Source organism: Arvicola amphibius, chromosome 8 (assembly GCF_903992535.2).
Source record: "Arvicola amphibius chromosome 8, mArvAmp1.2, whole genome shotgun sequence".
Classification (NCBI taxonomy): Eukaryota; Metazoa; Chordata; class Mammalia; order Rodentia; family Cricetidae; genus Arvicola; species Arvicola amphibius.
Window position 1 is genome coordinate 102,294,854 of NC_052054.1, and position 22,604 is coordinate 102,317,457.

Sequence of the window (22,604 nt, forward strand, 5' to 3'; positions counted from 1 at the left end):
CGTAGACTGCTTTCAACTTCTGCTCAGTATGTTTATTTAAACTTTTTGTTAACAACTGCAATTTAAAAGACTTTCAATTTTTAAAAAGGTAATAGCTTAGTAGAGTGACAAAATCCAATAACTAATGGTGTAGATTTTAATTTTCAAACTCTGCAGGAGTTCATGGAACCAAAATGAACAGTCCACCTTAAAAGATCCACTGTGGATAGAATCTGCCAGAACAGAACTGAGTCTGCTTTCAGAATCTTTTGGAAAGCACGAAGGTGACATCCTACAGAGAAGTTTTCCTGCTTTCTGAGTCGGTGCCTGTTATTTACCTCGGCATGACAACCATGGCCAATGACATCTACAACTGGCTTTGCTCTTAGCTGCTCGGAGCTGGGCCCTGGGATCAAATTCAGTTGTTGTAGCTTAGGTTTTCACATTCTCCTGGCTCTCAGGGCTTACCCCACCTTGCCACTTCCATTTAAAACATGACTTCAGATGGAACTGGCACTGGAATCCACTGTAGTATCTGAGAGCCCTAGATTAACACCCGAGAAGGGGGCCTGAGGGCCTGACTGCATTGTACACATCAGGGGGCCTAACACACCTGGAGGCAGAGGGCCGGCCCTGGCTCTGCCACTGCCTCTGCCCCAAGCAGCTGTACTCACATGTAAACTGGGGTGGTAGGTCAGCACACCGTTGTCGCACAGGGTGACATACTTCTTTTTCCACTCTTTGTTTAGCGACTTGCCACTTCGCTTCAGCAGCATGCCCTGCAGGGAAGAGGAGCCGGGTGTGAGGTCTCATGGGAGTGGACAGAGTGGCAAAAGACACAAAGGGATCCAAAAATAAAAAAAATAAAAACTTTCATAGGTTTTGCATTTTCAGAGATTATCCTTTTTTCTTATATTTAAATTTGGGTTTTCCTGCCATATTCAACATTACAGGTGATTTGGAAGTTGAACTTTGCTCTAGATGCTGAATATCCACCATTGGTCAACAGCTGCAGTAGACATCCTGGGTGTCCATCAAACTCCCGCAGAACTGAGTCATAGCAAGTGGGAGGTGTCTGATGGAAAGATGCTCCTATTCTTTGCTTGTTGAATCCAGGGCCTTGTATAATCGAGGAAAGTACCCTACCACTAAGCCCCGGCCCCGGCCCCAGGAGTACTATATTAAAGACAGATCTCAAGATCAAGGATATTTCACCTTAATTTCATAAACACAACAACTTCATGTTATAATTTCTTTATAGAATTTTAATTTATTCAAACTGACATTCCATTTGCAAACTTTGGTAACAACATTGGGTGGGTGAGCTGTAATTCACCTCAATTGGTTTTTAATGACGTCCATTAAGGTCTCTGGGAAAGCTTTCAGAAATTGGAAACTAACATATTTTGGAAGTCACAAGTGGCACCGCCTTCTCTGGATGGCTTCTGTGGATGTGTTCCTGGTCTAAGTGCCAATTCCCAGCAAACTTTGCCTCCACTCCAGTTGCAGCTTTTATGTCACGGTTGCCCACTCCTGTGCATTCCAATTCTGTCCATGTGCAGTGAGCAAACCTCTTGTCCAACAATAAACTGTCATAATTCTGACAATAGCCGAGAAGACATGTACCTAACACTAGCTAATTCAGCCAGACTTTGGAATCAAGAAATTACAGGTTCCCAAATACACAAAGGAAACCTTCTCTACCTTCCTGATCCCGCTCTTCCCCAGGGATCTCAGTGTGGGAGAAAATCAGGTCAGTCTGCACACATGGTAGGAAGGAGCCCACATGCTGATCATCAACACTGTGAGAATATAGCTGTGTTTACTCAGATCATAACCAACCTTTAAATCCCAGCGTGGGGATTTCGTCCATTAGTACCTGTTATTGGGAGATTCGAACAACCCACAAAGAAACCTTTGGAAGGTCACTGCTCTATAAGATTTTATCATGTTAAAAAATCATGTGGCAAAAACTGACATGAAAAATGTTTCTGCTGTACATCAAAGCAACAGAAGCTCCCCTGTGTGGTACAAACAGGCCATAGTGAGTCACCCCCAGGGACACAATAATAAACTAACAACCCTGGAGCCCTCGTGTTCCCTCCCCATGGAAAGCTCCCGTTCTTACCCAGCAACACAAAGCCACACCCAAGTTCTCCAGTGGGTTCACATTTTCCCCATCATACACTTCAGATGGAATTTCTACAATACAGAGGGCTGGGGGTCACTGCAATGTCACTAGAAGATTAGGGCTACTGCAGGCTTCAGAAGGCCATGTCCCTTCCTGCAAGCGCCCGCAGATGGCTAACAGGACTCCTTTGGGAGGATCGTGGGCACTTTCATGAGCCAGCCCTACACTCCTAATTATCCTTCCACCAGTGAAGGCTACAGAGGAAAAGAGGAGAAACTGGCCAGATGGGAGGCGCGTACAGAGGTTCTCAGAGTTTATCTGCGAACTAAAAGAGTGATCCATTTTTTTAAAAGAGAATGCTTTTGTTTAACATTCATTTATTTGTGTGTATGTATGCTGCAGTGTGTGTGTGTGTGTGTGTGTGTGTGTGTGTGTGTGAGAGAGAGAGAGAGAGAGAGAGAGAGAGAGAGAGCGAGAGCACACCTGTGCATGTATCTGAAGGGTCAGAGGACAGTTTGCAAGAATCAGTTCTCTCCTTTTACCATATGAGGTCCAGGAACTGCACTCAGGTCATTGGGCTTGGCAGCAAGAGTCTTCACTTGCTGGGCCATCTTACTGGTTTCAGGGTAATCTATTTTCATGCTAGGAAAACAGTATTACCAGGAAGGAAGACACGAATACTGACAATCATGAATAAACCCTACTGCTCCTTGGCAGACACTGTTGGCTTATTCACTCTAAGAGTAGGTGGGCCTGAAGAACACTGACCTGCCCAAGGGCCACCTCTTTCAGCATGCCTGCCTTGACCACAGCCTTAACTATGTATCCTTCCACCTTCGCCCTTCAAGGTTATGAAAGGGTCTGGGAGCCCCTCACCTTCTTCCTGTACACACGTCCTAGCTGTGGCCAGCAAGTCCTTGAAGTGGCCCAGCATCTGACCTCCCTGAGCGCTGGCTGACTCTTTTGCTGCCCACCAAACACAGGCCAGAGGCAGCAAGGCCAAGGGACACAAGGCTCCCTTGTAGACAAGACTGTGCACCACACAAAGACAAGCGTACAGTGAAGTGGCAGGCCTCCTAGTCCTGCCATTGCACTGGGCTGTGAATGCTACAGTTCTCAGCTACAGTGAACAACCTGCTCTCACAGCAAAAACTGAAGGGCTGGTACCTAGTGTTCTCAATGGGCACCTGTGACAGGGGTTCCCTCCAGAGCAACGTTTAAGCAGATAGGCACCTCGCTATTTCATAGAACTCCAGTTTCCAGGGATGCTCTTCAGCTACCAAGAATTTCCAGATTAGCCAAGGCGCAGGATGGGGCTTCCTTTTCGGGTTGGCCTGGGGGACCCTGTCTGACTCTCAATTCCTATGGAATACAATGTATTCAAGTTGGGCACCATGGTGCAGACCTTTAATCTCTACACCAGGGTTCGGAGAAGCAGTCAGACGTCTATGAATTCAAGGCCAGTCTGGTCTACATAGCTAGTTCTAAGACAGTCAGGGCTAAATAATGATACTGTCTCAACCAAAACCAAACCAAACCAAAAATAAACAAAACAATTCCTAAAACAACAACAAAAACCCCACAAAAAACACGTGTTCATAGTGAGCAAAAGCATGGCCACCACTCTCAGCTGCAGAAAATGCAAAGACACTCCTTAATCTATACTGCAGTTGGCTGCAGAGAAAGAGGCTCTGTAGGCTACCCTGAGAGCAGGCAGGAAGCATCCACAACCAGAACATTTCCCAGGCAGGAGGAAAACTGATGGGCTTGGTGGGCGTGAATCTCAACCTATAAGCAAACTCAGGGACTGGGACCGGGCTGAAGAAGCTGGATGCCAGACATGCTGAGAGTCTGCAGCTAGGACACAGAGCAGCACATGCTACCACTGTGTGTGTGTGGGGGGGTGTCAGCAGTCCAGGGGGAAGGCGGCCTTGGTGTGTCCAGATGTCTGCTCAGTACAAGAAGAAGCACCAGACTTGCCTCAGAAAGCTCCTTAGCTAGAAATAGTGGCAACAGCTCAGATTTTCACACAGAACACAGACCAGTTTGCTCTGTCTGCAGGACGACCACAGGAGGGCTGGCTGCCTGAGACTTGTAGGCAGGAGTCCTGCTGCACCAGATATGCCATTTTAGAGCCTGGATGCCAGTGTGGACAGACCTGTGAGATAACATGCACCAGGAATGCTGAGGCAGGGTGGTTCAGCCCTGGGTAATAGGCTGTACGGGAGAACTGCAGACAGCACTGGGGTCACATTCCAACACACAGCAGCAACTTCCTTGGATAGAACAGGTCTGCAGAGCACAGAGCCCCAGAGAAGGTCCAGCTTGATAACCAGTATGTGACTGGCCATTAAGGGACACCCTGTGGCCACATCCTGGCCCACACTGGGCTGTTACTGGAAGGTCTAACAAACACAAGCCATTTGTGTTTTGAGTGTCACTTGGCCTGGGGAGTTCTAAAATGTGAAATGGGTATGGGAACTGTTTTCCAGCCCACAGACACAGAAGCATGGCAAGGTTATGGCACAGTGAGGCCACAAGTGGCCTAAATTGTAAAACAACTTTAAAACAAAGTGACCTTCTTCTTAGCAGCTACGTACAAAGGCCGCAGGAAGACTTGATCTGGATCCTTTCATCTCAGGACCAAAATCCTGGTCCAGGGTTCTAGTGCAAAGCTCCAGTTCCCAACAAGTCCTAGTGTACCTCTTAGGCCCATGTCAATGACAACTGTTCCTCTAAACTGTTTCCACTTTATAAGGCCATGTTCATTTGATGGAGTATAATTAAAGTCACTAATAGACCCCCAAGTGAGGGCACCTGGCCTTCTAAACAGCCAGAAGTTAAACCATTAAGTTCTATATGTACCAGGAGGGTGAGGCACACAGTCTCTACTGTGGTCCTCCAGGCTCTACTATGACACAGAGTGGTTAAGGAGTCCCAGAATGAACAGGGCCTGTGATGGGGAAACAGTTCCATGTTCTGCCAGCCGGAGCCCTCACCCGTCTCTAGCGACCAAGAAAGAGGCAAGCCACGAAACAGTTCATTTTACACTTTCAGAGGACGCAAAGCCACAGTCCTGACAGCCAGGAGATGACAGAGGCCGGAAGGCTCCTGGCTGTCTAGACACAGGCGGGCGGCTCCCGTCAGCGCGTGCAAATGGCCCTTATGATTCTAAGTCTCTTTGAGTAGCTGTAACCTAGGGCAAAACTGCACAGCAGAATGTCAAGATGCATCCTTCGTCCATCTTTCAGATGCCAATCTGGTACACGTGAAGACAATGCTTGTTTAGACGGTTCTTGCCGACTAGCATGGCCATCCATTTGTGAATGGTTCATTTCACTCACAGGGGGATGAAGTATTTATTTGGGTATTTTTAGGTTTCAGGACAGTACTGGGCTTCATTCAAAAAATAAGTTTGCTCCCGTGCAATCGTTAGTCTACAGAAAGACAAAACATGCAGGCATTTGCTGCAAAATATCATTTTAAGGTATGTTGCTTTTGTTTATACTGCCTTTGTTTAGCTCTGTGAAACTGTTATTCTTTGCCTGACTAAAACACCTGATGGTCTAATAAAGAGTTGACCATCCAATAACAAAGCAGGAGCAAGAAAAGGCAGGGCTAGGAGGCAGAGAGGATAACAGGAGAAACGAGGAAGAAGAGGAGCAAGAGAATAAGGAGAGAGGACATCAGGGGTCAGCCACACAGCTACACAGCGAGCCATGGAGGAAGAAGTAAAGAAAGCCAAAGAAATAGAGGAAGATAAAAGCCCAGAGGCAAAAAGGTAGTTGGGATCATTTAAATTAAGAAAAACTGGCAAGAAACAAGCCAAGGTTGGACACTTATAACTTAAGCCTCCATGTGTGACTGATTTGAGAGCTGGGTGGTGGGCCCCACAAAAAGAGCCAAAGAGTAAAGAATAAGGAGTAAAAGTAAAAAAAAAAAATACACCAACTACAACCATTAGTCTGCAGAAAGGTGGTGAGCACCGTGCACTATGTGAGCCCATCCTCTCACGGATCCTGTGCTGCCCGAGACAGCTATAACCCGTGGCACTCAAGGACAGACGACGGCCATGCTGGTTTAACACCTGTTACTAAAGCCAGTGGAGAGGCTGGAGAGACAGCCCAGTAGTTAAGAGCAACTGCACATCTACCAGAGAACTCGAGTTTAGTTCCCAGCACCCACACGGGATGTTCACAGTCATCTGCAAGTCCGGGTCTGGGGGCTCTGATCTCCTCTTTCGGATTCTGTCAGTCCCTGACTTACACGTACATACCCACATGTAAATATGTGTGCACGCACACACACACACACACACACACACACACACACACTTTTTTTTCTCAAAGAGTAAACCTTGAAAAAAAAGACAAAGGAGCAGCTCTAGCACTGTTGAGCTCTGTGTGACTCTGCTTTGTCCTCAACCATGATGTCACAAGAAATGAAAAAAACTCTTCTCTCAGATCACTCCATTCCAGGGTGGATAATGCAAATTGGCATCTCACACCACTGTGTTTGGAAAACAAATACCTCCTGGCGTTGGTGTCAACCCAGTGGGCTGGGCAGTCAGCAGGACTCAGGAGTGCTACTGGAGCTTTGGGGGAGAAGGATGCAGCATTGCCTGAGGCTGGGCAAGCGGGGCGGCCTGGGCCGGCAGAACCTTCAGCGAACCCAGACTAAATGCCGGGTAAAATTCCATAGTGAAGCCGTGCACATGGCAGTAGATTTCCACACCGAATGCCCAAAGCACTGCTGGCCCCAGCAATGAGGAGAAGAAACGCGAGTTTCTGAGCAGATATCGAAAAGGTATATCCAAGTCCAAACATCAGTGTACCCAGCACAAACAGTTCCTTGGTGTCAGCTCCTCTGACCAGCAGAAACCTTTGGAGAAAGTTCCGGCCTCAGAGCTTGGATCAAATGCAGGCAAATGTGCAGGTAAGACCTGAGGTCCTAACATAAGACCAATCTGACCACTCTTGAGAACTCAGGAAAAATTCCAACAGTCAGTCAGTTGCCTTTTGTGTAGAGCTGGGGCTAGAGATGGCAGATAGATTTCTGTGCCTCGAAATGGCCTATACCCTGATACAATAAAAGCCAGTAATCTTGAACTAAAGTGCTAGAAGGTTCAAAATGAAGCCTCATGTCTGGACAGTGACTCCCAGGCACGCAGCAAAAGAAGCAGGGTGAGAAGGCCAGCAGCTGATACAGGGCACTTCTTGAGGAAGAGAGAAGAAACAAGGACCCAGGACTCCCTGTTTCCAGGGCAGGGTACATTAGGAGTAGGTACCCGGTTGAACTTTCAGTACTCTTGTGGTCAGTTATAGCCATGTGTCTCTGGCTCCCCTGTGTGAGAAAGCAGGGATCTGCTGCAACTCCATCCCTACTGCTACATCACATGGCATATGGGTGCAATCCAGCTCATCTCCTGAATCCTGCCTGAGACAGTGAGCACTTGTAACATGAAGGGCTGGCTCGTTGGGGTTTCTGTCCCGTCCGATAACCCACAGCCGGCTAGCCCCAAAGAAAATCACACAGAGATCTTCATAAGTTATAAAACTGATTGGCCCATTAGCTTGGTCTTCTTATTAGCTCTTGAAGCTTATATTAACCCACTATTCTTATCTATGTTAGCCGCTTGGCTCTGTACCTTTCTCCGCAGGGCAGGTCAAATGTTGCCTTTTTGGTGGCTGGGCTGGACTGGGAGCAATGGGCTTCCTCCTTTCCAGCATTCTCCTGTTCTCATCGCCCCACCTCTACTTCCTGTCTGGTTGACCCACCTATACTTCCTGCCTGGCCAATCAGGGTTTTATTAAAATACACGACTGACAGAATACAGACAATTCTCCAGCACCAAGCACTATCGGTTCAAGGTGTGCCATGTAGAGGATCCCATCATGAACATCCAGTCTGAGGCCCCAAAGACTTGAGACTTTGGGGATCCTGGGATAGGCTGTGGGAGGGTAGGATGAAGCCAGAAGACTTCGAAGACCTACAAAAATATGCTTGTACCCCTTATGACCCCTGGTTCAATTTACCTAGTGGGATGTGGTGAGGATCATCTGTGCTAGTTCCAGCATCAGCTTGAAAGAGCCAGATAGCTTTGGTTTTCATGTCCCTTAGGATGCCAAGACTAGGATGTCCAGCTACAGGCAGCAGGAAGGCGAGGCCCTGAGACTCTGCCTGGTACCTAAAGAATGACTGTCATTGCCTTCTTACTGACCTCTGACCCCTCCTTCACTGATACTCTGTACATCTAAGTGAAGGACTCTGGCGCTCCAGTACGAGAGGTTCCTGTGGTGCAGAGAAGAGCCACTGTCCCCAGAACCAAGAACACCAATAAGATAGCCAAAATACCAGGCGGTGACAGAACCAGGCATCTGGGTCTCCGCCCATGGCCCAGAGGCTTTGTTGTCTCCCTGGGAATCACTTCCCCACTAGACCAATTGTAAGGCTCCCACAGCTTCTATGTGTGCTTAAGAAACTTAAGGGTGTTGTGACAGCTTGTGTTATTCCTTGGAAGTGGCCAGTGTCGGTCTAATTGCTACACCTGAATCACTGATGCATCAAAAAGGCCGTGGTTAAAATGATCTACAACCAAAACATCAGGGTCCCAGGAAGGGATGTCTTGCTCCTCGCTCAGGTAACCTCTGTGGCACAGGAGCAAACAGCAGGACTGTCTGCCACACTGCAGTCTCTTTATTCACCATGTGTACGCTTCTAGTCCCAAGAGGTCATTGAAAGCCAAAAGCAATGTTAAGTGTACAAGCTTTAAATAACTTACTAAGTTAATGTAACGAATGTAAGTACGATCTGAAATCCATCATTCACTGCTTGCCGCAGCCCCAAGCTGTGATAAAACACCACTCATAAATTTATATTAAAACTCTGCTCGATAGCAATTATTTACTAACAAAGATTTATTGACTGCATTAGAGTCTGGGGGTCTTTCCCAGTCAAATCAGTCTTTGAATCTCAGGGGCTGAATGATGCTGGTCTCCGCTTAGAAGAGGACTGTCATGACAAACAGGGAACAGTTGATGGTAGGCTCCACTGTGGAAGTGGAGCACCAGCTGAGACATGACCACCCATGAAAAGATGGGGTGATCAGCCAGCTTCACCAGCCAAGGTCCCTTCCCTCCCATACTTGGTTTAACATACACCTGGACCATGTGTGTGTTTGGTTTAATAAAAGCACACAAGATTTCCCAGGGGCAGAATCTGTATCTGAGAGAATGCTGACATTCTGTCCCCTAACCTAGGTTAAAGGTAACAGTTTGCCAGAAAAGTGGGAGGTTTCTGCTTCTCCAGAAACAAGCCAAGTTTTCAGATGTGCTTACTACAGATCCAGATGCTCAGAAGGCTGGAGTGAGCGCCGAGGCCATGTCTGAGTCTCTGGGGCACACAATGAAACAACTCTCAGAAATCAAAACACAAAGAGTGTGGTCTATGTTCTGTGTGATTCTAAAGCAAGCATGCGCCACGTCTGAACTATTTGAGGAGATTCTTGTCCCAAGAGCTAAAGGCTCCTGAGATTTCCTTCAATGTCTCAAGAGAAAAGTGAGCTTCTTCAACAGACATCCCGAAGATCTGGCTGCCAATCACTCAACTTGTTGCATTAACAAGAGATATTTTTGTTCTAATTAGGATTTTCCCCAAACGTTGTCAGTCAGCTTGCTACCACTGTGACACATGATACCGATGGGGATCAGTTCATGAGGAATGTTTATCTTAGCTTACGGTTATATGAGTTTCATTCAAGGGTCTCCTGGCTCCACTGCTTGGAACTTGAGGCAGTACAGCTCATCAAGTTGACAGCTCACAGTGGCCTGTTCACCTCATGGTGGCCAAGAAGCAAAGAGACGGACAGAAAGGGGAGGATGACTAGTTACCTCCCTCCAGGACATGTAACCAATGACCTAACTTACTCCATGATTTTACGGTTGCACCGTCTTCTTAAAGTGCCGCAGGCTGGTGACCAAGCATTCCGAACATGGGACTTGGGGAACACTTACACAAACCATAGGATGTATGTTACAATTCACAGTGGAGGGTGGATGGACTTCCAGTGCTAGAACCTGGCTGGCACAGGGGCTGTGTTGAGGAATACTGTGTGTACCATGTTTAACGTATCCCCTGCATCCTGAACAGAAACGGGTCCACCCTATTCTCCTTCCTCAACGTTTGAAGTTGCCTCATGCAGTAACAGACAGTATGTAAGTTTCCAAGGACTGGCCTGGACCGCAAGGCATAGGAAATGAAGGTGCTGCATCTATGCGGTGGGCTGAGGGGGCACAGGCATCGCTGCTGCCAGTCAATCACTCTGGCATAACTGGAGTCAGTACTGATCCTGAGCACTATCGAGTACTTCCATCCTGACCCAGATCAACGACAAGGCTTTCATGGCCTGTATCTGTTTGTATAGTAAAAAACTTAAGGGCTCTGTAACACCTCAAATTACGCCTCTTGTCTTACTCAAGAAATGGTCAGGGTTGATCTAATTGCTGTACTTCAGTTACCGATGCATCAGAGAGGCTGTGATTGTAATGATCCCAACTAAAACCCATCAGGGTCGCAGGCAGGTGCTTGCATTTTGTTCAAGGACTGTCTTTGGTATAGCAGAGAACAGCAGTGCCTATCACTGCAGTCTCTTGTCATATGTGAACCTAAGTCTTGAATATAGTTATCTTTTTAAAAATTTTCTTTGCACACGAGCGTTTGGCTTGCATGTATGTATGTGTGCGATGCGTGTACCTGGAGAAGTCAAAAGACGGCACTGGATCCCTAGAGCTGGAGTCATGCTTATAAGCTACCGTGTGGGGGTGTGAAGTTGAACTTGGGTCCTCTGTGAGAGCAGAAAGTGCTCTTAACCACTGAGCCATTTCTCCAGCCACCATAAATAGTCACCTGAACAGTGCCTCCTAATACACAACACTCTCACGAAGGGTACTGATGCTAACTCTCTAGAGGACCATGGCTGGGACACACCAGCCAGCAGGCCAAGGCTTACCTTTTGACTGCTTGTAAATACAGTGTTATCACAACAAAATCCAACTCACTATATCATGTACAGAAGAGAGAAGCAATTCAGGAATGATATTTGTCTTAGTGTGTTGTGGTGAAACTCTTAACAAAACCAATTCTGGAAAGAAGAGGATTTACTTCTGCGTATAGGCTCGTTCATCACTGAGGAAGACAGGGGAGAAACCCAGACATGTATCTAGTGGCAGGAAATGAAGCAGAGACCATGGAGAATGTTACTTACTGGCTTGCTCAGCTTCCTTTCTTCAACAACCCCAGAACACATGTCTAGGGGTGGTACTATGAGCTGGGACCTCCCATACTAAACATTAAATGTCCCAGGACTTGCCTACATGCCAATCTGAAGGAAGCATTTTTTTTTCTCGTATTTTTGGTTGTGAGCCATCTCTCCAGACTAGGAAGCATTTTCTCAATCCAAGTTCCTTTTCCCCAGAAACGTCTAAGTTTGTGTCAAATTAATAAACACCGAACCAGCACAGCCCTACAAGCTGTGGTGCCTACCTCCCACCTGCTCTTTTCCAGAGAAGGCTGGCTGAGACCTGCCACAGGACTTCAACGAATGGAAAGAGATCAGTGACTATCGTGCTCAAACCTGAAAACCTCCACCCTTTCTCTTCTTGCTTCCTTCCCAGTCCTAGTGTCCTATCTGTCCCTTGGCTTCTACATGGAGCTGCAGAGTCACAGGATCTGGCCCTCACAGTTTCTGCTGAACCAAGCAGAGACTTCCCCTTATCAACAGCAGCCATGGGTTTAGCTGCACCCACCTTCCAGTCTATACATGGAAGTCCTAACCCTCAGCTCCCAGAATGCAAATGCCCACAGGATCGCTACATATACAATTCCATCAAAATAAGGCCACCATGTTGGGGCAGGGCTCTAAGGAATGCGACATGAAGATGGCTCTCTATAGACCAAGGGAGAGGCCTCAGGAGAAACCAACATTTCCTAGACCTTCAGCTTCCAGAACAGTAAGAAAAATTTGTTAAAGCCTAAGCCCGGGGGACTGCTACATGCTGGGTTCAAAAGATCAGCACAGGGGTACATGGATAGGCTGTACAGTGTTCCAGGAAAGAAGACACAGTCAGCACTAGACATGGGAGGTGGCACACGTCTCTCACCACACACAACATACAAGCTTCATGCTCTGATGCTCATGATGGTGTGTCTCGGGTGTTTCACACCAGCCCACTCTTCATGACACACAGTATGTCTCCTTGTGGATTAGCTCTGCTTCCAGATTCTCACTTCAGGACCTCACAGGGTGCAGGGAGAAGAGACATGTGGTAGAAATGCCAAGACTACCAATTCACATGGGTCAAGATAGCTTGTCACCTAAAGTATAACCGCTCTTAACCCGCCGAAGTTAATCAATAACAGAAACTATTAGCTGTGTGCATGAAAACAATTGCATTACCTAGTATTTCCACACCCCCAGAAGAGAACTTCTGGAGGATCACTTACAAGGTTCTTGGATGTACCTTTTGGTGGAGGGCCAGCTGATATATGCTTCACACCCCATTAAATCAGTTCAACTTTCCAGCTAGTTTAGTGTTTGCACTGAAACAGCAGGGGTGCCTCCAAAACTGTGCTACCTCCCCTCCCACTTTAAAGCAGGACCTGATGAGGTACAGAGAGGCCTCTTCCCCAGCCTGCCCTGTACAGGACCCAGGGTGGGGGGAGGGGATGCACGGATTATTCTAGATCTTTAACCGGCTCCCTGGTGACATCCACCCCCCCCCCCCCCACCCGGTTCTGGTTAGTAATATTTCTGTCACTCTGCTAGGTTGCCGGGTACAAAGGGTTACACTTTAATTGAGCTGTCAGCATCTCCAACCATCCTGTAAAGCCCCGATTATGCACGGCGGGGTTAGTGACACACTGGTTATTGTGGATGCCCTATTTGCGAAACCCAAACCTGCACCACACACAGGTCAGATCACCCGCGTGACCTTCCTGTCATTAGCCTCGTCTATTCCTACCTCACTGCTGAGAAAAATCACACGGCATGGGCTTCAAAGCACAGGCTGGGACTGGATTCGACCAGGAGCTAATCACCCACAAATCCAGCTCAAATGGCAACAATTGGCTAAACTGCTCCCCTCTCCAGAGCTCAGCAGTAATTTGGGATCATAAAGAAAAGAATTATTCAGCTAACTGCCCCGAAATGTATGCTTTGTGACCGACACACTTCACATTTTAATAATGATGGACAGAGAATCCAATTTAGTACAGTTACCGGAATAACGAGACCAGGGACCAGGACCACGGCGGGGGGGGGGGGGTGTTGCTGTGCCCCTACTTCTGAGAGAGAGAAAAAAAACCAAGCTGACCATGAACGTTGGTGGTATCAGACATAGCTAGGGCCATGGAGTCTCGGTTCAACTCAAATGAGGATGGCCAGAAGAATGAGAGAAAGAAAAGGGGAGGGAGAAAGGGAGGGAGGGAAAAAAGCACCAGCAGAGAAACTATTATACAGTGCAATATAAAAGCAAGACTCCTAAGAAACTCCAAATACCTGCCATCTAGTAAGCTGCACTTCCCCACCAGGCCTGGCAAACCCCATCTTGACTGGGGCAGTAATACTGCCATTGGTTGTGTTGTGTTCTGGTCCCCAATGAAATTTTCAGCACCATGGATGCTGGTTTCTGCACTGGTTACTAGGGGATACCACTATGTGTTGCTCTTCTGTGGAAAATGGTACAGGAGTACCAGGAAACCTTTATCAACTCCCTGCCTGCCTGATCCTCCTGCCCGACCACCCTGGAGGCCACACTCACAAGCAATCAGAGGCTCTTATGGTAGCCTGCAGATGGACTCTCCATCCCTCCTGAAGCCACAGAGTATTAGACTCAGTGTCCCGTCCTGCTGGCCTAGGAAGCATGTGAACACGCCTGACCAGTCCTACATGAGGCGACAGTAGGGGAGTACAGTGGCAGGACAGCAGTTTTGCAAAGATGTTAACGACTTACCAACTGCAATGGCCGTGGCACGGCAGAGAGGAAGCCTGCAAAACCAACAACAAAATCCTGCTGCTGCTTTATTCCAGCCATGACCCCTGAGCACCACCAGCACTGCAGGCATCACAGGTGCACAGTGGCAGCCTATCGATTCCCGTGGGAACGGGGAGTCTGCGAGCTCGGGCCCCACCTGGTAGGAGTCAAAAGCTAATGTGTCAGGTATGCTATGGAGCTGATTTTTATATCTGCATAATGCACTGAGCGTCTGCTGCACAGGAGACGCGTCCTTTGTGCACAGTTCATGCTTTCAAATGTGTAATATTCTTAGAATACACCCTATGGCAGTCTTCTCTTGTGTCTCTTCCCTAGTTCTCGGAATGCTGTGCTGCCCCTCACATCTTAGAGCCATTTGCTGTTCACATCACACTCTTCCCCCAGATAAAGTCAACCTTTCCCATACTGTGTCTCACTGTGCTGACCCAGAGGCAGTTCCTCGTCACGTGCCGGAACGTAGGCTTTGCTTGAGCATGGCTGCAGAGTGGTGGTGGGTCTTCGTTACCTTCCCTGCTGCTGTGATAAATACCCCAGCAAAAGCAACTCACAGGAAAGGAAGGGTTTAATCTGGCTCACAATTCAAGGTGACAGCATAACCACAGGGAAGCCAAGGTGGCAGGAGCGTGAGGTGGCTGGCCAAATGGCCTCCACAATCAGGAAGCAGAGAGTGATGGCGGCAGGCTGCTGCTCAGTCGCCCCCTTTCTCCATTTGCACAAGTCAGGATCCCAGCCAAGGGTTCAGATGAACCACTGCATGTGAGTGCATACTTAGAAACTTAAACCAGGGATGCCCCCAAAGTATTGGGCTTCAGGCACGCATCTGGGTTCCTGACTGCAGACAGCACTGGCAGCTCAGAAGCACGCTCCACACAACACAGCAGGCACACTGACTACTATGGGGTACAGTCAGCAAAGAAGGGCCCGTCGCTGGCTGGACGATGGCAAGGCTTGATCCAAGAACATCTTAGAAGCCCAGAGCTGTAGCAGATATTCCTATAGCCCATCATAAGAAGATTGTAACGGCCAGGTCACACACCACAGTCAACACTGCTAAGTGATTTCTTGGACATTTGGAAATGTTCATGGATTAGAAGTGGGATGAGGATCTAGAAAACATACTGGATCTGATGGCTGCCACACCCCTGACTGTGGGTAGAGAGCTGCCAGTGGACACAGAGTGCCCTGATTTCTACACTGCACTCACTTCCTGTGGAAGACAGGCAACTGCCAGACGACACACTCCTCTGACAAAAGGAAAGGCACAAACAGAGGCACTGAGGACTCTCAGAAGCAGGGGACAGGGTCTGTGATAGTCCCTACCCTTCACGGTGATTCTCTTTCAGGCTCTAAGATATTCTCCATTAGTTTCGGGTGGAAATGTAGCAAGCTGGAGACGAAGACTGAAGGGTGTAAGCACAGTCAGGGTCATGTGCCAAGATCAGGGGAATTAAGACATGAAGGATCGCCAGTCCCCAAACTGTCAACATCAGTGGACAAGTGCCTCAGTCTACCTGGAACTCAAAGCAGAGAACCGCCAGCACACGCACACCCTGCAAAGCGCACATGTGAGGGTGCAGCCTACAGTCACCACAGGGCAGCCTGTAGGGGCCTCATCTCCACCAGCATCCCTACAAGAATCACGATGCCCTGGCATGGGGGCTGCCAAGCAACAAAATGCTATTGCTGAGGGCATGGAATGTGGTGATGAAGCAAACTGCCATTGTGCCCAGAACATCTTATTGATGGAGGCTCACCAGGATGAAATAGCATCCAAAATACACATAGAAGAGGATATGTGGTCAGACTTTACCCCAGTCCTTAGATGCAAACCAATGGTCATGAAGGAAGGCAGGACACACTGAACAAATTGCTGGCGTATCACACTTTGATCTTAAGAAGCCGACTGTTAATCAGGGCCGCGCGATGATGAACAACAGCAAACCTTGCGTCAGCAGGTTAAAAATGGCCTTATTGTTTCTGTGTGAGAAACACTTAGTACATGCTATATGTAGAGACTGCATTTCACGCCCCATTTGATGTAACATATTAGTGGATTCAGTCATCAAGGAGCAAGCGTCCCCCTCGCCCATCTCAGATACTGTGAGGGCGTGGGCGGGGCTCCTGGGTGGAAGAAGAACAGAGCTTGGGTTCCCTGGTTGTGCGCGAGCAGATATTTGGCCCTCCTCACTCTGTGGGCCTGTCAACAGTGTTAAGTAATTGCATGTCAACACTGCAGCAGCAAGTCTTAGCAAATCTTGATGCTGCAAACACACTAATTGAACCATTATTTGGTGTGCTGTTCTTCATCTAATTTATTTGAGACTGCTCAAAAAGGAACACACTGCATAGCACAGCCTTCCTGCAATTATTTGACTGATTCCACTTTGGCATTAAAAACGTCAGAAATCCTTATCAGGAAAATGGGGATGCGTGTGGTCACAGGTCTCTGCCAAGAACCACAGTCTGTTAGGAACCCCTCTGAACCTCAGACAAGGGTCGCTTCTGATTACTGGGCTGAGAAGGAGACGAAAGAGCAGGCTACTTCCCCGGCTAACTCCTGTTTGATTTAATGGTATTTATCCTAGACACTATTAACAAAGTGTCTGTCTGTGACCTGGGACCAGAAGATTCTGAGAAAAGAAGGTGGTTAGGGACCTGTATGGCTGCAGGAAGGCAGCCTGCACACCCTGAATGTAGAACCCATCCGACGAAACAGGTACTTAAAATTTATTACTTTATGACTTATTGAGGGAGGTTGTAATTATATTTTCCTTTTCACCTTGACTGACAGGATGCTCGGGTGAGCCACACTTTAAATGACCAAGTGTGTATTTTCTGGTACAATGCCCTTTCCTGTTATTTAACACTTAGTTTGTTTATTGTTTTAATGAGTATTTGAGCTCCTTTCTGGGGAGGTGGGCAGGAAGATGACGGTGACAATGTAGGGGCTGCCTTAGCACTGCTGAGGACCTAGGCTAGGAATGCGGGTGGTGTGGGAGGTGGGGTGACTGGGTTGGTGAGTCCAGTCTGGTGCCTTCTTGGGAAACCTGCTTAAGTGGAGGGCTATCGGAGGGTAGAGCATCAGGCAAGGACCGGGCTGTCCTAGAACCTACGCCACTGCTCCTCAATATCCACAGAGGCGCTGGTCTGAGCCTCGTAAGTCTTTTCAATCGAGCATGGTGTTGTGAAGGGGGGGGGGGGGGCTGGCAGGCTCCTCAGACAATAGTTCAGAACTTATTCAGCAAAGCTTGCTATTTTTTTTTCTTTCCCTTCAAAGGTTGAAGTTTGTTCTGCAGATAAAAGCAATGCCTTTGGGAAAATAACTCTAAGGTTTTCCTTCTTGACAAATGGAAGTGGCTCTGAGAATCAAGTCACCATTGTGCAGGGTTCGGTCAACTGTGGAAATAACAGGAAGGCAGGGGAAGACAGAACTTTTTAAAGAAACAGCTCAGGGAAGAAAAAAAAAAGAAACCAAAAAACAGGCAGCTAGACAGCCAATGCCAATTAGTCCTCCCTACCTGAATGCTGGCAGACCCAAAATAGTAGCCAGTGTGCAGAGGCGAGATGCTTCCACTCAGGACATGGTGGGAACAAAGACAAGGCCTGCACATTTTAGGCCATGGCTCCAATGTGGCTGGGAAGCACCCTTTTCTCCAACCACAGATCTGTTCTTTGGCCTTGGCAAACACTTCCTCCTATTTCGCTTTTAAAACTTCCCATGGGTGGAGAGAAAGTTAATAAAAGAAAACAATATGTATTTAAAGGAAAAAAAAAAAGCAAGGTGCCCAGAGTACGGCTAATGGAATTTGATGCTGGCTTTAATTTTAATGAAGAAAGTTGCCAGTAGCAACAGAACTGTCAACTGCCGCCGAGCGCCATTAATAAAGATCCAGACAACATTAGTGCCCGGCTCCAGTACAAAAGGTTCCCCTCGCTTCATGCTGTGCTAAATTGGCTGCCCAATTTTTCTTAAGTGTCCATTCTATTTAGAAGACAATTTATTAATTTTTGCCATTCATTGTCAGTTGACAGGCCATCATTTTGTAGCCCGGATTTTAGATGAAAACTAATTGAGAAGACTGGCAGTATTTATGAGGGGTATTATTTGTCAATTACAGCTGCAAATACTCCTTGCTTCCACCAACTTTGATGCCCCCCGTCCTCTAGGTGAGGGCACTGGGACTGCTGGCATTAAAATATGAGTTGGTCTCGCCCAGCTCATCAATTTCATAGGCAAGGAGAAAAAGCACTTTTTCTGTCTGGGGACCCTTCATGTTAGAAGGAGACATTGAAACTTACGACGAAGAGTAGGTCTGCATTATGTAACAGTTATAATCATGCGCAAAACAACATTCCCTGTAAACCAATTCACACCCACTGCTGACTTCATTTCTGCACAGGTGTCAGAGGTCAGACCTCAAGAGGTCTGGAGCCCAAACTGTGTAGTTCTGAAATGATTTCTGTTCTCAACTTGTGTTTTAAACAAATTCCAGCAGGGATGGACACAGGTGCACTCGGATGGATGTCTGCGTGCACACTCATGGGCTGTATGCACCTCCCTGCCAATATGAACACGCAATGCCTTGCTTTAAGAACGACATGCCTTACTTTTCCAGAGGAAAGAGTTTCTCATCAGTAAAAAACCCTCACAACGTTTGAAGGGATAATAAGTTTACTTCCAAAGAAAATGTTATGGGGCCAGGGAGATGCCTGGGAAGTATGGGCACTTGCGGCTCAAGCCTGACGATCCAAGTTTGATCCCTAGAGCCCACATAAAGGTAGAAGCAGAAAACCAACTCTGCATCTCTCTCTCTCTCTCTCTCTCTCTCTCTCTCTCTCTCTCTCTCTCTCTCTCTCTCTCTCTCTCTCTCTCTCTCTCCTGTCTCTCTCTCTCTCTCACACACACACACTAAATAATAATACTAACTGAAAACTGCATATTTTATATGCTACCACAATCCCAAGAAACGCATCTTAGAAATAACAGCAACAATGAGACAATGAGTTACAATTGTTTACGTGACTAACTTAACTTCCCTTCCTCGGATGACGCCATTGATGAGGTCTGGTAAAGATTGCTATGCAGCCTGCATGATGCTCAATTTCCATTTACACAAAGTTAAAGGTCACAGCTATTAAGATGCATGTTTCCCAAAGGAGTAAGAAGAAACAGAGTGAGGACGGCTGCTGCGCCACCAGGCCTGAGGCAGAGGATGAAATTCCCTAAGGTCATTAGGGCAGTGGTGTTGAATGTAGCTACAGGCACCCAGTGCAGCCAGCTGGGTCCCAGGGGACCCTCCGGGCTTTGTTTCTGTTTACCACTTTCAGGGACTCACAGTTGCTTCTAGTCTTCCCTTGCTAGACTTGACCTTGAACCTGGAAACAAACCACCAAGGTGTGCTGCTATGTCACTTCTGTTGGTCACGCACACGGAGAAACGGATGGCGTCTGTGTGTGCCTGCGTAAGAGGCATGCACCTATTCTTCTTAGCTTCAGTTTTGAAAGTAGTGGCTGTAACAAGGGTAGAGAGCTTTCACAGATACACACTTTAATTAGGGTTAGCAACACTGGATGGGAGGAGCCTAAGCCTACAGTATCCTCAAGGGTATTCCATTAGGAGGCAAAGGCATTCCACCCCATGTTAGCACAGGCCCATTTGTGACACAGAATGCCACACTTACCTCTGGGTATGGGTCCAAGAGGGCACTGTGCAGGGAATGCCCATTAAACATGGGCAGATAGTCTGTGTACCTTCCTGTCCTCACACCGTAGTTGAGCCAGAATTACTTGGCTTTTATGTACAAGCAAGCCTGCCTCACTTGGTGTTAGCATGGAAGGAACCTCTGGTTCACAGAGCTGAGGGTAACCTCAAACAGCCTGAAGAGGCCTCTCTTGCCTCTGACCGTATTCCACTGGAGCCAACGTCAGCCGTGTGCTTCTGGGCACTGTGCTCACACCGAACACATCTCAGAGAACCGGTATGTTCACAGGCTGCAGAGTTAGTGTTGGCAGGAAGTAGTGTGCTCAGGTTTCAGACTGTGCGGGACAAGGGTCCTTCTGACTTCAGTCTGTAAATTTGGGTAATAGTCTTGCACACACCTGACAGTGACTAGTTTTGAAAGGCTATACACTAAACTCTCTGGACAACTGAGTCACAATTTTCCAGGTACTGACAGTGACTGGACTCACTTCTCTGCTGCTGGCCACCAGGGACAGCAGATCCTGCATCAGCAGCACATTACTGAACATCTGTTGTGAGCATGTTCCAAGCCATGTGACCACTGTCTTGGGGGGTTCAGCTGTGCTCACCTGTGCAACAAGCTGGTTTGCTGATGGTTTCCACTCCTGCAGACAGGCAGAGTAGGAAAGGAGATTCCCACTGCTCACTACCACCTGGCAACTTGCACCTGGCCTGAGAGAGCGGCTGTCGTGTGTAGAGGCCCGTGGCTGGTTGCAGGGGAGAGCCCACAGCCCTATTAGAAACCTCTTACCTATGCTCTGGAAGGAAGCCCAGTGAACTCCTTGTGTCTCCCATCAGCATCAGACTAACCAAGTTTCCATCCTCCAGCTTTCCTTAGCCTTCCCAGCTGAGGACCAGTGCGGAGAGCAGAAGGTCCTGTGCCATGTTGGTGGATGCTACTCAAACTGTCCAGGCTGCTTGGCAGGGCACCGCTCTGAGGATGCTGTAACTCAGATGGAAGCATACAGTGATGGAGAGACACTGGGAGAGACCAGGTGCCACCAGGGTCCTGCCATCCTGACAGCTCAGCACAACACCTGCACAGTCTGGATGAAAGAGGTACAAAGGAAACAGGGCTGCCTGCCCCTACTTCTCCCTGGTGGGACCACCGCTGCTGCTGCAGTCAAGCCCTTGCTGACATCAGAACCCAGTCTCTCTGGCCTTCAAACATGGACTGCAAACAAATACTCTCCAGGAACCCTCTGTCTTCAGTGCCAGAGCAGGACCATAGAGGCTTCCAGTCTCACAGGCTGAGCAGCTACCGGGTTCTCAGACTCTCTAAGCACCCTGGCAGCCATTGCTGGACAACCCAGCTCTCACTGTAAAAGCCAATCTAAGTTCTCTTTGTTCTGCTTATTCTAGAGAATTCAACTAATACAACACTCTACCCATGTAAAACCAGTGACAAGAGGGTTCCAGATATTAAGAGCCATTCCTGAGTTCACAGCCACTGAGTGGGAGGAGTTGGCAGGACCTGGCAACAGGCTGCTTTCCAAGTCTCCAGTGTCCTGTCCCCAGGTTCGGAGCTAACAGCCATCAAACACGCTAGGTGCCTTGGTGCCCTTTCCCTAGCAGAGACAGTGACAAAAGCCAGAATGAGACTCAGCCTGGCCTGGCCTGTGAGATGGTAAAATCACCAGGTGGGAAGTAGCCTGTGAGTGGCTCGTGACACCTCTTAAGACACATTTCCCTTAGGAAGGAGGGAAGGAGAGAGGCAGGGTGGGAGGAGAAGGGAACCAGGCCCAGATCCTGTGGTCAGCTGATGGGAACAGGACAGGCTTTAACTCGAAGAGGAGGAGGGGGTGTGGTCTCTCCCAGGCAGTATTTTCTGTGTGACCTTGAATAAGAAACTGGGCCTAAATTTTCTCTGACAGAAGCTGATGAGGCTGGATCCTGGGGATTTTCAGATTGGGTTTTCTGGAGGTGACCTTTGAACTCTGGAAGAAGGGAAGGTGGAGCTTGTGCCCTAATGTCAGACATCTGGCTTCTATACCCAGGTCTCAATCATTCTCTGAGCCTGTATATCTGATTCCTTTTCCTACATGCAAAGCAAGATGTGGATGGACTTATTTCCAGTTACCTGCTTCATTAAAAACTTAAGAGTCATTAGGTATGGCTCAATTACAGCATCTAGTGTTTCTATATTGGATGCTAATGAAGATGGTCTACATTTATGAGTACTTTCTGCTAAAGCCACTACTCTAATTAATTCTGTGCACAGCCTACAATGACTTCCAATCAGTACCCAAACAAACTAGTATCCATCCTTTCCCACCAGAGCCCGTCCGGCAGGCCACTGGTTCCTGATGTCACTCCTTCAGGAATTGAACTAGTTAGTATGTTGGGACTATTTCCTTCCTTTCGTGCCAGGGCCATCCTTCATTGCTGCAATGGGGCTGAAGAACATATCCATCTGATTAAATTTTCATTAGCATTTGAAATCAGCACCCAACCATATTATCTTATCAAACATTCTAGCTTTGGAGTGCCCCACAGAGAAAACAGAGGGTCTCAAAAAGTAACAACTGGTTGCACCAACAAAGAAGAAGGAAAAAAAACCCTGTCCTTTATGATCCCTGGATCAGAGAGCCACTGCAGGAGATGGGAGGAAAGGTTCAGCTACGGTTGCCACATCCTAGCAATGAGAGGAAGGGGGTGGGGTATCTGTATCTGCTTGGAGGCTCATTAGAAAGAACCACAAGGA

The 22,604-nt window shown here is 47.8% G+C and overlaps 1 protein-coding gene across 1 annotated transcript in view; it reads right to left on the minus strand.

The window, feature by feature from the left end:
- Agap1 (ArfGAP with GTPase domain, ankyrin repeat and PH domain 1) overlaps positions 1-22,604 on the minus strand; it is a 449,843-nt gene that overhangs the window by 168,608 nt on the left and 258,631 nt on the right. Inside the window, 1 exon segment of the mRNA XM_038339225.1 lies at positions 654-758. Coding sequence (XP_038195153.1) covers positions 654-758 — 105 coding nt within the window.